The 13,116-nt window shown below is 47.4% G+C and overlaps 1 protein-coding gene across 2 annotated transcripts in view; it reads right to left on the reverse strand.

Annotated features, from left to right (window-relative positions):
- Positions 1–13,116, reverse strand: part of znf423 (zinc finger protein 423) — a 138,953-nt gene that overhangs the window by 93,691 nt on the left and 32,146 nt on the right. For both annotated transcript variants that reach the window (XM_041837325.2, XM_041837326.2), the window contains exon 3: positions 8,911–9,117. In XM_041837325.2, coding sequence (XP_041693259.1) covers positions 8,911–9,117 — 207 coding nt within the window. The remainder of the gene's footprint in view (positions 1–8,910; positions 9,118–13,116) is intronic.

A 13,116-nucleotide genomic window follows, 5' to 3' on the forward strand; every position in this document is an offset into this window, starting at 1 on the left:
AACTACACTGAACTCAAACATAACGAGATATTGGTCTCAGCACAGTCAATTCTAATGTTATGTACATTTATATTTTTATAAGCTGCATGTCATCACTGTCTGAACATGTATTGAAAGCAGTAACTCTCAATGTACCCTGACTCTATGACAAAGAAAATATATTTAAAATAACTTCTAAAGTTTTGAAATAGTATGTTAGTTAATTGTAAAATATGGCAGTTTTTTCAATTTCCTGAAAAGTGTCTGTTTTGGAGATGACGTTGTCAGACAGCATTTGATGTGTAAATATTTGATAAATGTACACTAAAACCCTGTAGCAACAGGGATACAAATGAATGTATGGAAACACATGCAGTCCTCTTTTTTCCCCCTCTTCCTAAGACCCTGAAAAAACCAAGTGTGGATATTCCACCAGATTTAGGCTTTTTTCCTGGGCACACACAGACAGCACAAATATTTACTATCTGCTCTTCAGACTGCGAGCTGAACACGACGGCACACAAGGATAGAGAGGGAAAAAGAGAGAGAAGTTACATTTTTAATCGGACAATTTTTTTGCCTTCGAGCAAACAGGTTGAATACAAGAAGGCTAGCGCCAACACACACACACACACACACACACACACACACACACACACACACACACACACAGTGTGTCCTTTGGCAAATTCTCCTTTTTCACTCTTGCATGAAGTACAAAAAAATGGAGAGGATAAGAGAAGGAAAGGGAAGAGAAAACGTCCCCACAGAGTTTTTCTCCCTTCCTGGTGTGAGCGCCAGCCCCCGCAGAGCCCCTATGTAATTTCCAGTTCCTCAGAATTCAGGTATTAATAAAGGCCCCATGGGGAACTGCACACAATATAACCCTACATTTTCAGGCATTATGAAAGGACACCCCCAGGGGTCTTTGGCTCAAATTTATGAAATGCAGGCATTGTAAAAAAGGCACCCCAGGGGAGTCCCACTGCAATAGAAATCTGCTGAATTCAAAGCATTTTCGGAGCCCTGGTGGGAGCCATTACTCCCTCTGGAAGCTTTTTTTCCCTCTTTTTTTGCAAAACATGTGTTGCTGACATGTTGACAGATTGCTCAGTGAAGTGTTTAGGTGCATGCACAAGCCGAGTCTTTTCAGAGACACAGCACCGCACTCTGCCAGAGAGACTCTCAGCGCCCCGCACCCAAAACTGGTACCATCCATATTTTATAACAGGGAGAGGAAAGTAGGCTGGAAGAGAGAGAGAGAGAGAGAGAGAGAGAGAGAGAGAGAGAGAGAGAGAGAGAGAGAGAGAGAGAGAGAGAGAGAGAGAGAGAGAGAGAGAGAGAGAGAGAGAGAGAGAGAGAGAGAGAGAGAGAGAGAGAGAGAGAGAGAGAGAGAGAGAGAGAGAGAGAGAGAGAGAGAGAGAGAGAGAGAGAGAGAGAGAGAGAGAGAGAGAGAGAGAGAGAGAGAGAGAAAGGGAAAGGGAAGAAGAAAGAGAGAGGGACAGAACGATAAAAGAGAGGAATAGAAAGACAGAACGAGGGACGGGAATAAGGAAGGGCGAAATGGAGGGAGGAAGAGGGAGAGAGAGAACTTCATCGTGAAAAATGAACCCTGTGATGAAAAATGACTTCCATTGTGCTTCACAACAACCCTCCTCTGTCTCACCCCCCCTTCTCCTTCTCTCTGCACGCTGTGCCCCCCTTCCCTCCTCTCAATCCTCCTTTCCTATGGAGGCAGGGCTCTTGCTCTCCCTGCAAAACCTGAGTTTACAACCAGCTGTGACTGCATTTGTATCTGTGCCAAGGGCTTAGTGGAGGAATCTTCAGGCCACCCTCAGGCTCCAAGCAGAGAGAGGGAGGGAAGGAGCGAGGAAGGGAGGGAGAGAGAAGGAAACAGAGGGAGAGAGAGACAGAGAAAGCAGCACAACCCATCTAACACCAATAACATGAGAGATACCCACAGTCCAATGTGTTTACTCTGTCAAACACTCAAATAAAAATAGCTTTTACTTAATAGACAGAAACAGACAAAACCACACACAAACAGTACAACATTTTACATTTACATTTTAGTCATTTAGCAGACGCTCTTATCCAGAGCGACTTACAGTTAGTGAATACATATATATATATATATATATATATATTATTATTTATGTACAACAGTACATTATGATGCATGCACACACACACACCACACGCACACACACACACAAAGACAGTGTGTAAAGAAAGGAGCTGTCTGGTGATTTTGCCTCAGGTTGCTCTCTCATCCCAACCTCTTCTCACTAGTCTCTCACTATTACTCTCCCTCCATCAATCACCCTCTCCTTCTCTTTCTATCCTTCTCCTTCTCCATAACCCTCCATCCGTCAACCACTCTCTCATTCTCTTTCTCTCCTTGTCTCTCTCTCCCTCCCTCCCTCTCGGTGGAGGAAAGTGATCTGTGGCTTTAATAAGAGTCCTGTCCTCGTGTCGGATTCAGCTGCCACCATGACGACAGGCAGGAAGGAGAATGGAAATGTATTCATGGCGTGGGGAACCTGGGGCGAGGGGGTCTGGGGGGGCACGGGGCACCCTAGAGACACCCAATCACCCAGGGGCCCCCGCCTTAAACAGACGCTCTACACTCTCCCCTCTCTTTCTAGACAGACTCCCTGGCAGGCAGGCTGGGGGCTCCAACACCATGCCCACCTGCTGAGGAGACGCACAGCTGCACCCAGAGATAGAGAGAGAGAGATAGAGGAGGATAAATTATATGATCTTAGAGGGAGAGAGAGCGTGAGCGAGAGCTAGAGAGATAAAAAAAAGAGAGAGTGAAATGGAGCAGCAGTGAGAGTCAGATTCCAGTCTGCTCGTCTCATGGGTGACCGTGCCAGGCAGACAGAGGGCATATGGGGCATGCCGGAGCTCGACCTAAATGTCCCAACACCATTACCCTCTACCAAACACACACAGCCTGTGCTTCATGTCCGGCATGAACACATATACACAAGCAAACACTGGTATGCTAGCACTTTCAATAGCCTTATGTCTTAGAATGTATGCATGTTATGCATGAGACCAGATGTGTATCTGTAAGAGGAAACTAGCTTTACATCAACTGCCGTGTTGTTAGAAGGATGCTGAAAGAAAGTGTCATTCTCCCACTCCTCACTTCCCCGTCTCTCTCTTCCTCCCTCGCTCTTTCTGAGGTGAGAGTGTGAGCAGGACAGTGCTTTTCTAACTGTCAAGTCTGTAACCCCCCTCTCTCACACACACACTCTCTCTCTCTCTCTCCCTCCTCGTCTGCGCTCTTACCAGCTCCTCTCAGTCTCCTGAAGTCGGGTTAATTAGTGCTCACCTCCTATTTGTATCTGACAGGCCGAGGCACCACCCCCTCTCCTGACTGACAGCTCTCTCACCTACCCACAGCGCTCCACTGTTCATCACCAGCAGACCCGTCACTGCTTAACTCGAAACTCTCCCTCTCTCTCAGTATCTTGCGTCTATTCCTCCCTCTCTGCACAATACTTCCTTCAACCTCCCTGTTAGGTTCACACATTCAAGTAATGCATGTACAGTGAGGGAAAAAAGTATTTGATCCCCTGCTGATTTTGTACGTTTGCCCACTGACAAAGAAATGATCAGTCTATAATTTTAATGGTAGGTTTATTTGAACAGTGAGAGACAGAATAACAACAACAAAATCCAGAAAAACGCAGTTTCAAAAATGTTATAAATTGATTTGCATTTGAATGAGGGAAATAAGTATTTGACCCCTCTGCAAAACAGGACTTAGTACTTGGTGGCAAAACCCTTGTTGGCAATCACAGAGGTCAGATGTTTCTTGTAGTTAGCCACCAAGTTTGCACACATCTCAGGAGGGATTTTGTCCCACTCCTCTTTGCACTCCTCTTCTCCAAGTCATTAAGGTTTCGAGGCTGACGTTTGGCATCTCGAACCTTCAGCTCCCTCCACAGATTTTCTATGGGATTAAGGTCTGGAGACTGGCTAGGCCACTCCAGGACCTTAATGTGATTCTTCTTGAGCCACTCCTTTGTTGCCTTGGCCGTGTGTTTTGGGTCATTGTCATGCTGGAATACCCATCCACGACCCATTTTCAATGCCCTGGCTGAGGGAAGGAGGTTCTCACCCAAGATTTGACAGTACATGGCCCCGTCCATCGTCACTTTAGTGCGGTGAAGTTGTCCTGTCCCCTTAGCAGAAAAACACCCCCAAAGCATAATGTTTCCACCTCCATGTTTGACGGTGGGGATGGTGTTCTTGGGGGTCATACGCAGCATTCCTCCTCCTCCAAACACGGCGAGTTGAGTTGATGTCAAAGAGCTCCATTTTGGTCTCATCTGACCACAACACTTTCACCCAGTTCTCCTCTGAATCATTCAGATGTTCATTGGCAAACTTCAGACGGGCATCTATATGTGCTTTCTTGAGCAGGGGGACCTTGCGGGCGCTGCAGGATTTCAGTCCTTCACGGCGTAGCGTGTTACCAATTGTTTTCTTGGTGACTATGGTCCCAGCTGCCTTGAGATCATTGACAAGATCCTCCCGTGTAGTTCTGGGCTGATTCCTCACCGTTCTCATCATCATTGCAACTCCACGAGGTGAGATCTTGCATGGAGCCCCAGGCCGAGGGAGATTGACAGTTATTTTGTGTTTCTTCCATTTGCGAATAATCGCACCAACTGTTGTCACCTTCTCAGCAAGATGCTTGGCGATGGTCTTGTAGCCAATTCCAGCCTTGTGTAGGTCTACAATCTTGTCCTTGACATCCTTGGAGAGATCTTTGGTCTTGGCCATGGTGGAGAGTTTGGAATCTGATTGATTGATTGCTTCTGTGGACAGGTGTCTTTTATACAGGTAACAAGCTGAGATTAGGAGCACTCCCTTTAAGAGTGTGCTCCTAATCTCAGCTCATTACCTGTATAAAAGACACCTGGGAGCCAGAAATCTTTCTGATTGAGAGGGGGTCAAATACTTATTTCCCTCATTAAAATGCAAATCAATTTATAACATTTTTGACATGCATTCTTCTGGATTTTTTTGTTGTTATTCTGTCTCTCACTGTTCAAATAAACCTACCATTAAAATTATAGACTGATCATTTCTTTGTCAGTGGGCAAACGTACAAAATCAGCAGGGGATCAAATACTTTTTTCCCCTCACTGTACATAAATACACACATTTGCATGTTGTTTTCTTTTAGGTCTGGTCATGTTTTTACAGTTGCAGATAGAAATGTATTGGCGGTTAGGTGTGAAAGGTTGTGAGCTGATGCATTCAGTTCAAGCATGAAGCTCAGCTGCAGTCCAGAGATCACCCTAAACACTTCTGTGTGTGTGCGTGTGTGTATGTCAATTTGTATGTCTCTGCCCCCCACTTGCCCGCTGCTATGCGACATGGGTTGAAGAGCAGAGGTGTGTGTGTATATGTCTGTGAGTGCATGTGTGTGAGATGGGGGGCAGTCTGCTATATATAAACCAGCAAAACTAAACAGAGGATTGCAGCATAAACACAGGGCCCCCACAGAAGGGAGTGGAGGAGGTGCCCATTCTGGCTTGAGGAAGATGGGAGTCTGAATGGCCCCATTGGCTCAGGCTGGTCCATTGGTTCTGTGATGGTGCCTGTGGTGTCTTAACCCCGGGGCCCACAGCTCCTCCTGACCCACCCCCCGGCACTCAGCTCCAGCCCAGGCCTGACCGACAGTGGGGAGGCGGGCAAGGGCGGGGGGGTCAGCTGTGCAGGGCCGCGGGGGAGAGGGGGGATGCAGAGGGAGGGGTTCTCACAGCCAGAGCCCAACCTTGACAGGTCGCAGGGCAGCGGAGCGGAGCACCGAATGTTCTCCATTTGATCTCTAGGTTTTTTCCAAGCTCTCCTCAGGGAGCCGGTGCTACAGATTTCTTCTCCTGTTGAGACTCTCCACAGACTCTTCCCACACTATGGCACGCATGCACGATCAACCTCTAGTATCTGTCTCTCTGACACACACACACACAACCATGCATAAGGCCCAACACACCACTCCATGTTCCACAGAAACACAGACGTACACACAAAAAACACAAACTAAATGAAATAGAAAATACATGCCACACTACATAGGCCTATGTCAAGGAAATAGACATCCTCTAACACAAACACACCACTTCCACACAGCTAACACAAACATGGCCTCTCCAGCAGAGTCAACAGCAGCAGGGGGAAGGATGTATTGCACTGTGTTTTCCTCTATAAATGCCCAGCCCCGGACTGGACTTGATTGGACTGGACTGGCGTGGCGGCCAGAGTCTGGCTGCTCACAGGGCTTCCGTACACTGGGTGGCCTATTTTGTACTCTTATTAGCAGAAAAATAGCATGTTGTGTAGAGAGAGAGAGAGAGACGGGGGTCAGATCAGGGAAGACTCTTACCCCATTAGGGCTCAGAGGGTGGAGGGGGCAGGCAGAGAAACCACATGTTGAAAAGGGGTTTTGGGTGAGGTGGTGGAGGGAGCAGAGCAGCCCCTCAGCTCAACAGGCTGTCCAAACAAAGCTCTGTCCCACCAGGCCCCTACCAACACAGCTGCACAGCCCCGATACACAGACACAGTCTAGAGTTACTGCTTCTCTCGGATACGACCAGGCAGAGCAGGTCTGTGTGGGCCATGGAGTGAGAGAGACCCACACGCAGCACGCAGGGGGTTATTACAGGATTTCAGGTGAAATTCACCAGTCACACTGGTTTATGTCAGCCGTGGAATGGAATTACTCCATCGCATTATACCTGTGCTCAGTCCCCCTGCAGACAGTATGGCCTCCCAGACTCACATGTGCTCAGAGTAATAGGAAATTAATGGAGCCACTTTATGAACCTGCTGCTGAGTGGCTGAATTACCTGGCACTTGTCTAAACACCTGGGACCCATCCTCTAGTCTACTGCCATTCCCACAACATGGCCTCCCAGCTCTGACTACCACCCATACCAAGATGGCCTCCGATTCTGTGGTTCCCTAATCAAGTAAACATGTGTAAGCACACACACAAAGTGTTGGCGTGTGTTTATCCCCAACAGATAGATGGAGGGAGGCATCATCCTGTGCCACTGTCCCCCACAAGGCAGAATCCCAGGAGTGCCACAGAGAACTTAAAAGGATTCGTCAGTGAATGTTTTTTAATTTACTGTTCTTTTCAATAATAATATTAAAGCTGAGGTCCGGGGGGGAATGCCAGCCCCCCAGTCGAAGCCTGGGATTATTCTGCAATCTCCACCACTCACTCCCTGGAGACCGTATGTTTTATCATTTCATTTCATTTCTTTCTTTTCCTCCACTCGCTCTTCGCTCAGCAACATGTAGTTCTCCCTTGACTCTGAGCTGAAATCACATCTCCCAGCCTTCACTCTGACAGGCGGAGGAAGGGAGGGAGGGAGTCGTCAAAGAGGAACATCAGTGTGAGACACGTCTCAGTTCTGGGTCATCCTCTGTCGTTCAGCATTAGGGTGTATGCAACACAACATGTAAACGTTAAGTATCTAATGTCCAGCCAACCCCTGGGTCACTCATATTCATACACCTTCCTTGTTTGAGCTCAGGCCTTGCTCCCTCTCCCAGTCTGAACTCACACTAAGCCCCCTATAGCCCCCCCCATGACTCCCCCTCTCCAGCCCCTATCAAACACACACACTAAGGGCTGTTGTGTTTGGAGCTTGAGTGGCTTTGTCGATCGTTTTTGCGGTCATTAAGGAGCAGGCCTTGATTAATCTGCTAGGAACCAGATGCCCCTGCTGGGCGCCCTTGAGCCTTCCATTAATTACACTGCTCCTAATAACGCCTATTGTGTGAACTGTGTTAGCTTTAAACAAGTCTGTCCCTTAGGAACACTAAACAACACTGGTGTTAGTGGCGTATGACTACAGCCAACAGCAATAGGAGCCCGGGGGGGGGGGGCCTTAGCCAGTCAGAACCAATCACATGTCTAAGGCATGAAGTGAAATATTAAGGTAAATGCGCTCAGGTATCACACTTGTTCCGTCTACAAACCTCTAGTACCCCGAGGTCTGAATGGAATGAAATGGGTCAAAAGGTACAACACTGGATATACATACTAAAACAAACCCAGTCAGACAGTCACATAAGGACACAGACACAGAGCCCGATTCAATCCAGTCTATCATGGCAATGTGGAAGTATTCACACACCACCTTATTGTGAAAACTGCAGGCCTCTAGCTACCCGTGATAGAGTCCACCTAGCATTTACTGTACACATTTCCTACCATTCAACAATATAATGACTATGGGGAAAAGGTTATTTGATATGCTACCATTTAAAGATGCACTATGCAGAAATCGCTATTCCATTTTTTGGTTGCTACAATTCAGTTGGTAGAGCATGGCGCTTGCAACGCCAGGGTTGTGGGTTCGATTCCCACGGGGGGCCAGTATGAAAAAAAAATGTATGCACTCACTAACTGTAAGTAGCTCTGGATAAGAGCATCTGCTAAATGACTAAAATGTACATGTAAAATGTAGAGAATCATTGTACCATTTAAACCGCTGTGAAATATATTTCCATAACAAAAAATATTGTATTTTCAGCGGTTAGAAGCTGGTGTACAAAACCAAAAGTAAAAGATGCAAAAACGAAACTTAAGAACGGGAAGCATAGAAATAGGAAGCACATAGAACAGATCTACCGCTTCTTAGACTTGACTTCAACGTGAATGACAGATCTATAAGTCACATTTCTATGCGAATTTGGTCAGGTCACCCAAAAAGTTACACATTGCAGCTTTATTTACTACACAAGGTATTGGGTTGATTGAATTGAAAGGTGGTATTGACCCGAGCCCCCTGGCCCCAAAATAACCCAGTGTTTGTAGATGTAGCCCACCCTGTGGTTATCTTACCTGCAGTGTAGTGGATTCATTTTAGTGTGTATATGATGTCTTACCTGCGGGGCAGTGGTTGGTGCGGTGGTCAGTCAGCTCGGCCAGACACTCAAAGTCCTGCTGGCAGTTGTCGCAGGTGAAGATGGACTCATCGTCCAGGTCATCGTCCCCTATGCGGTCGTCATGGCTGGTGACACTGTGGTCCCCATCCTCCAGGGCTGCACGCTGCTCCTTCCTCGCCGCCTCGCGGTCCAACACAGCAGGGACATCTGGGACAAGAACACAGAGAGAGGGAAACTGAGTCCCAGCATGTAACGGATACAGCCGGAACTACTGATCTACTGGAGATTGGTCAGAGGTAATAGATAGTTTTTTTGATGGAGTCAATTTGTACCAGCAATTGACCAGGACAAGCAATATTTCAAGTCCATCTCATACTAAAGATGTCCCTGGTCACATGACCTACATGTGCTCTCTAATGGAGGGTCTATGTGAGGTGGCATTAGAGAGGGTATGAGGACTCAAGGCTCTGGAGGGAGACGGCTCATGCCAACCTGTGTGCCCACGCTGCTACTCATGGCATGCAGAGAGGAGGACCAGTGGAAAAATCTGCCTCCACAATCCTCCCTCTGCCATTGTGGCTCCATTTTCACACCTTATTATCACATTAAACGCTCTGTTCCAAAAGGACTGCACTGGAGACTGAGGAGGGAGGGAGGGAGGGAGGGAGGGAGGGAAAGGGAGGAGGGAGAGAGAGAGAGGGATAGAGAGAAAGAAAGAGAGCGGGGGAACGTGAGTGCAGAAGAGGAGGGAGGTAAAGGGAATGAGAGATGGAGAGGGAGTGGGGGTGGTTTTGCTGGCTGGCTCCCTAAGGCTCCACATCCTGTCTAATCATGGTGGACTTGTGCAATCAGAGGAGAGCAGGAGGAGGCCATTCCTGCACTCCACATCTCTGATCAGCACTAATTTGGCAGTGCCCAGCGCTCTGCCCGCCCGCCACTCTGCTGCTGGTAATGGGCTCTGGCCCATGACCCCAGCCCCACAGCACAACCTAGGTTTTAGGTAGGTAGGTTGGTAGGGAGAGAGAGGAGAGAGAGAGTGTCTGGGCTGGATCAGGGAGATAGAAACTGGGTGTGGAGGTTCCACACTCGTCCTCTCGGGGAGTGATGCGGAGGGTGGATGGAGGGATGAATGGGGCGTTTAGGGGGGAAAGGAGGGAGGGAGGGTTATGGCCATCTGTCCAGTGGTGAAAGCACCGTCTGGATAGGGAGGAGAGTGGCCCCTAACTGAAGCTACACGGACACAAGCACCTTACACACAGACTACACATACACATCTAGACATGAACATACCCACATATTGATATGCGCCTTAAACAAACAATCTTTCATCCATGACAGAGGAAATGCATTTTAGTAGTCAAACACACGCACACACATGAATGCACAATCAAACTTACATTAATACACGCATGTGCACAAACCCTCATTCCCCCAGGTGCACTCATGCCAGAGGTAAGGGTACTGCCAACTCCAGTACATGCCAGCACAACCGGCTACCATGACAACAAGGGAGGAGCCAGATGGGACCTTGCTCTTCCCCTCTCCACCTCTCCTCCTCCTCTTTTCCCCCTCTCTCCTTCCCTCTACTCCACAGGGCTCAGGGAGATGGATGGGAGGAAGAGGAGAGGATGAGAGTGCCTGGCACAGTTGGGTGAGTGTGTGTGTGTGTGTGTGGGGGAGGGGGGTGTTGCGCCCCATGCCATCCAGAAACCCCTCCTCAGCCCCCTGCCACCCCCGCTCTGCAGCAGCCCCCCTCCCCTCCAGTAAGCCTTTCAAATCTCTGATGGAGGAGGGGGTCTCAGCAGGGGGGTCCGAAGCACACTTCATTTAGAGGCCTGCTACACAGTGCTGCTGTCTCTGTCATTAGGCCTCCCTGGATGTGCCTGCTACCGGGGAAGATTGATACAGCGGTAGTGCGCACCCCAGCTGTACCCACTGCAGCTCCAGCAGTGGCCCTGATAAACACAGAGCACACTATTTATCTGGAGGGAGGAGAGGAGATGAGAGGATAATGGTCCTGATTGGCGGTGATTCGTTTTTCGGGAGAGGTGACAGATGCCAGTCGACGTAAACAAAGCGAGCTGGTTTCTCTACCTGGTTTAGATCACACCACTGGAATAGGACTCACAATGGAAAGGAGGGGGTTTACAGCTAAACACTACCACACAGTTGCAAAGTCTAACACTGGCACCATATATAAGATAAAGACCTATGGTGGAATGTTGTCATCCACACAGCAACACTGCCCTCACAGGCAAAGACAAGGTATACTACAATATTACCCAACCAGCCACACACACCTAGATGTGCCGTAATGTGTGCTGAGGTCATTATTAATAAGGCTCTGCAGAGTCGTTTGAGACGCGCTGAGTGTTTTCAAACATAATTCAATTTGAGGGGAGGAAACCGAAATGAAATGAGGGATTACGTTGGAAGTGGTGTCCAAGGAGACTAATGATTTCTAAATGACCATTCAGAAGAACAAGGCCTCTTTATGCCCCCAGATATATTCTTAGAGACCATATTTCTCACCCAGACAGCCTATTTTCTCCCTACCTGTCTGCTAGGTTGGAGAGCTAAAGATGCACAGCGCTCTGTCAATGGTTAATGCAAAGACAGCACTGCTAGTGGCCAGGTTTCCTCTGCCACTAATAAACAGTAGTGTTCCTAGATTTCATGTAGCAAACATAAATGACATGTATATGTGAGGTCAATAAGGTCGTAGGTCAAACACCTTTCTCTGTTAGGCAGTCATGGCAGTTGCCAGAGGGTCTCCTGACAAGGTAGTTGTGGAGATAATGATTGATGCGATTCATCTTAAACAATATGTGCCATTTAAACTCAATGCTCCTGACCACTGTCTGCATAAAACAACAATAATACCTACCCGACAACAAATGTTACCCTCACAAAGACAGTTTTAGCTGACCCCATTACATTCTCCTATACTCCCTCTCCTCCTCTACTTTTGCTTGCATATGTTTATTTTATCACTAATTTATAGTCCACTCCTGGCTGCACCCTCCCCGGTCTCCCATCCAGAGTAGGAACACTTAATGAGGGCCTGGGGCTCCCAGAGGTGGGGGAGTGTTGGGGACACAGGCAGGGTCTGCGTGGCGTGCAGCAGCAATCCCAGCAGCACACGTCATGTCTCCCTGTGCCAGCTGGAGCTCCTGTCCCCCACTCTGCAGAGAGCCATTATCTCTGAGTCACAGACTGTCACCACGCCAAGAGGCCAACCAAAACACACACTAATACACACATTTACACAAACACATAGTACACACACACACACACACACATTTACATACACACACACTCACAAAAACACATACTAACACAAGCTTTATACACACACACACAATCAGATAAATTCACACACACACACACACACACACACACACACACACACATACAAACACGCACCAGACTTGCGTTCAAATACTATTTCAAATATCTCAATTACTTTCACATACATTTAAAGTAAGTATTCAGATACCTTTTATTTGAAAAGACAATAGTTAAATATTTATATTTATTTGGAAATAAACTTGGAAAGTAATTCAAATACTTAAATACATTGACTCAAATACACTTCTATGCATTTAACCTAAGTATTTGAAAATACTATCAAATACAATTTGGCAGACTATTTGGTTTTTACAAAAAAAACATTCAAATACTCAAATAAAAGTACTTGTTTTGGGCTTTGTATTTGAAAACAACACTGGTGTTAGTGGTGTATGATTACAGCCAACAGCAATAGGAGCCCGGAGAGGGGGGGGGGGGCAGCTCTTAGCCAGTCAGAACCAATCACGTGCCAGAAAATAAATACCAGACACACACGTCTTTTAACCCAGATCTGGGGCACCCAAACACACATCCACAATCCTCACTTGCAGAAACAGGTAGGAAAAATCTAAGAATGAGAGAGAAAAATGACTATTATATCTCAATATATCCCCCCAAAAAATCACATGGAAGAGATGATGGGGTGAAGGTGAGAAAGAGAGACAAGAAGAGGGGGAACGTGGAGGAACACTTGGAGGAGAGGTGTACATTTGAGAAGAGACCAGTGGTGTTAACATGGTGAGAACATGGTCCTACAGTTATGATAGGATGGTAATCTTAACCCTTCCCCTTAACATCTACAACTGGACTGGCACTTCCTGGTTGTAGAGGGGAAAGGAATCACTGCATACCAGC

This window comes from Coregonus clupeaformis, chromosome 19 (assembly GCF_020615455.1).
Source record: "Coregonus clupeaformis isolate EN_2021a chromosome 19, ASM2061545v1, whole genome shotgun sequence".
Classification (NCBI taxonomy): Eukaryota; Metazoa; Chordata; class Actinopteri; order Salmoniformes; family Salmonidae; genus Coregonus; species Coregonus clupeaformis.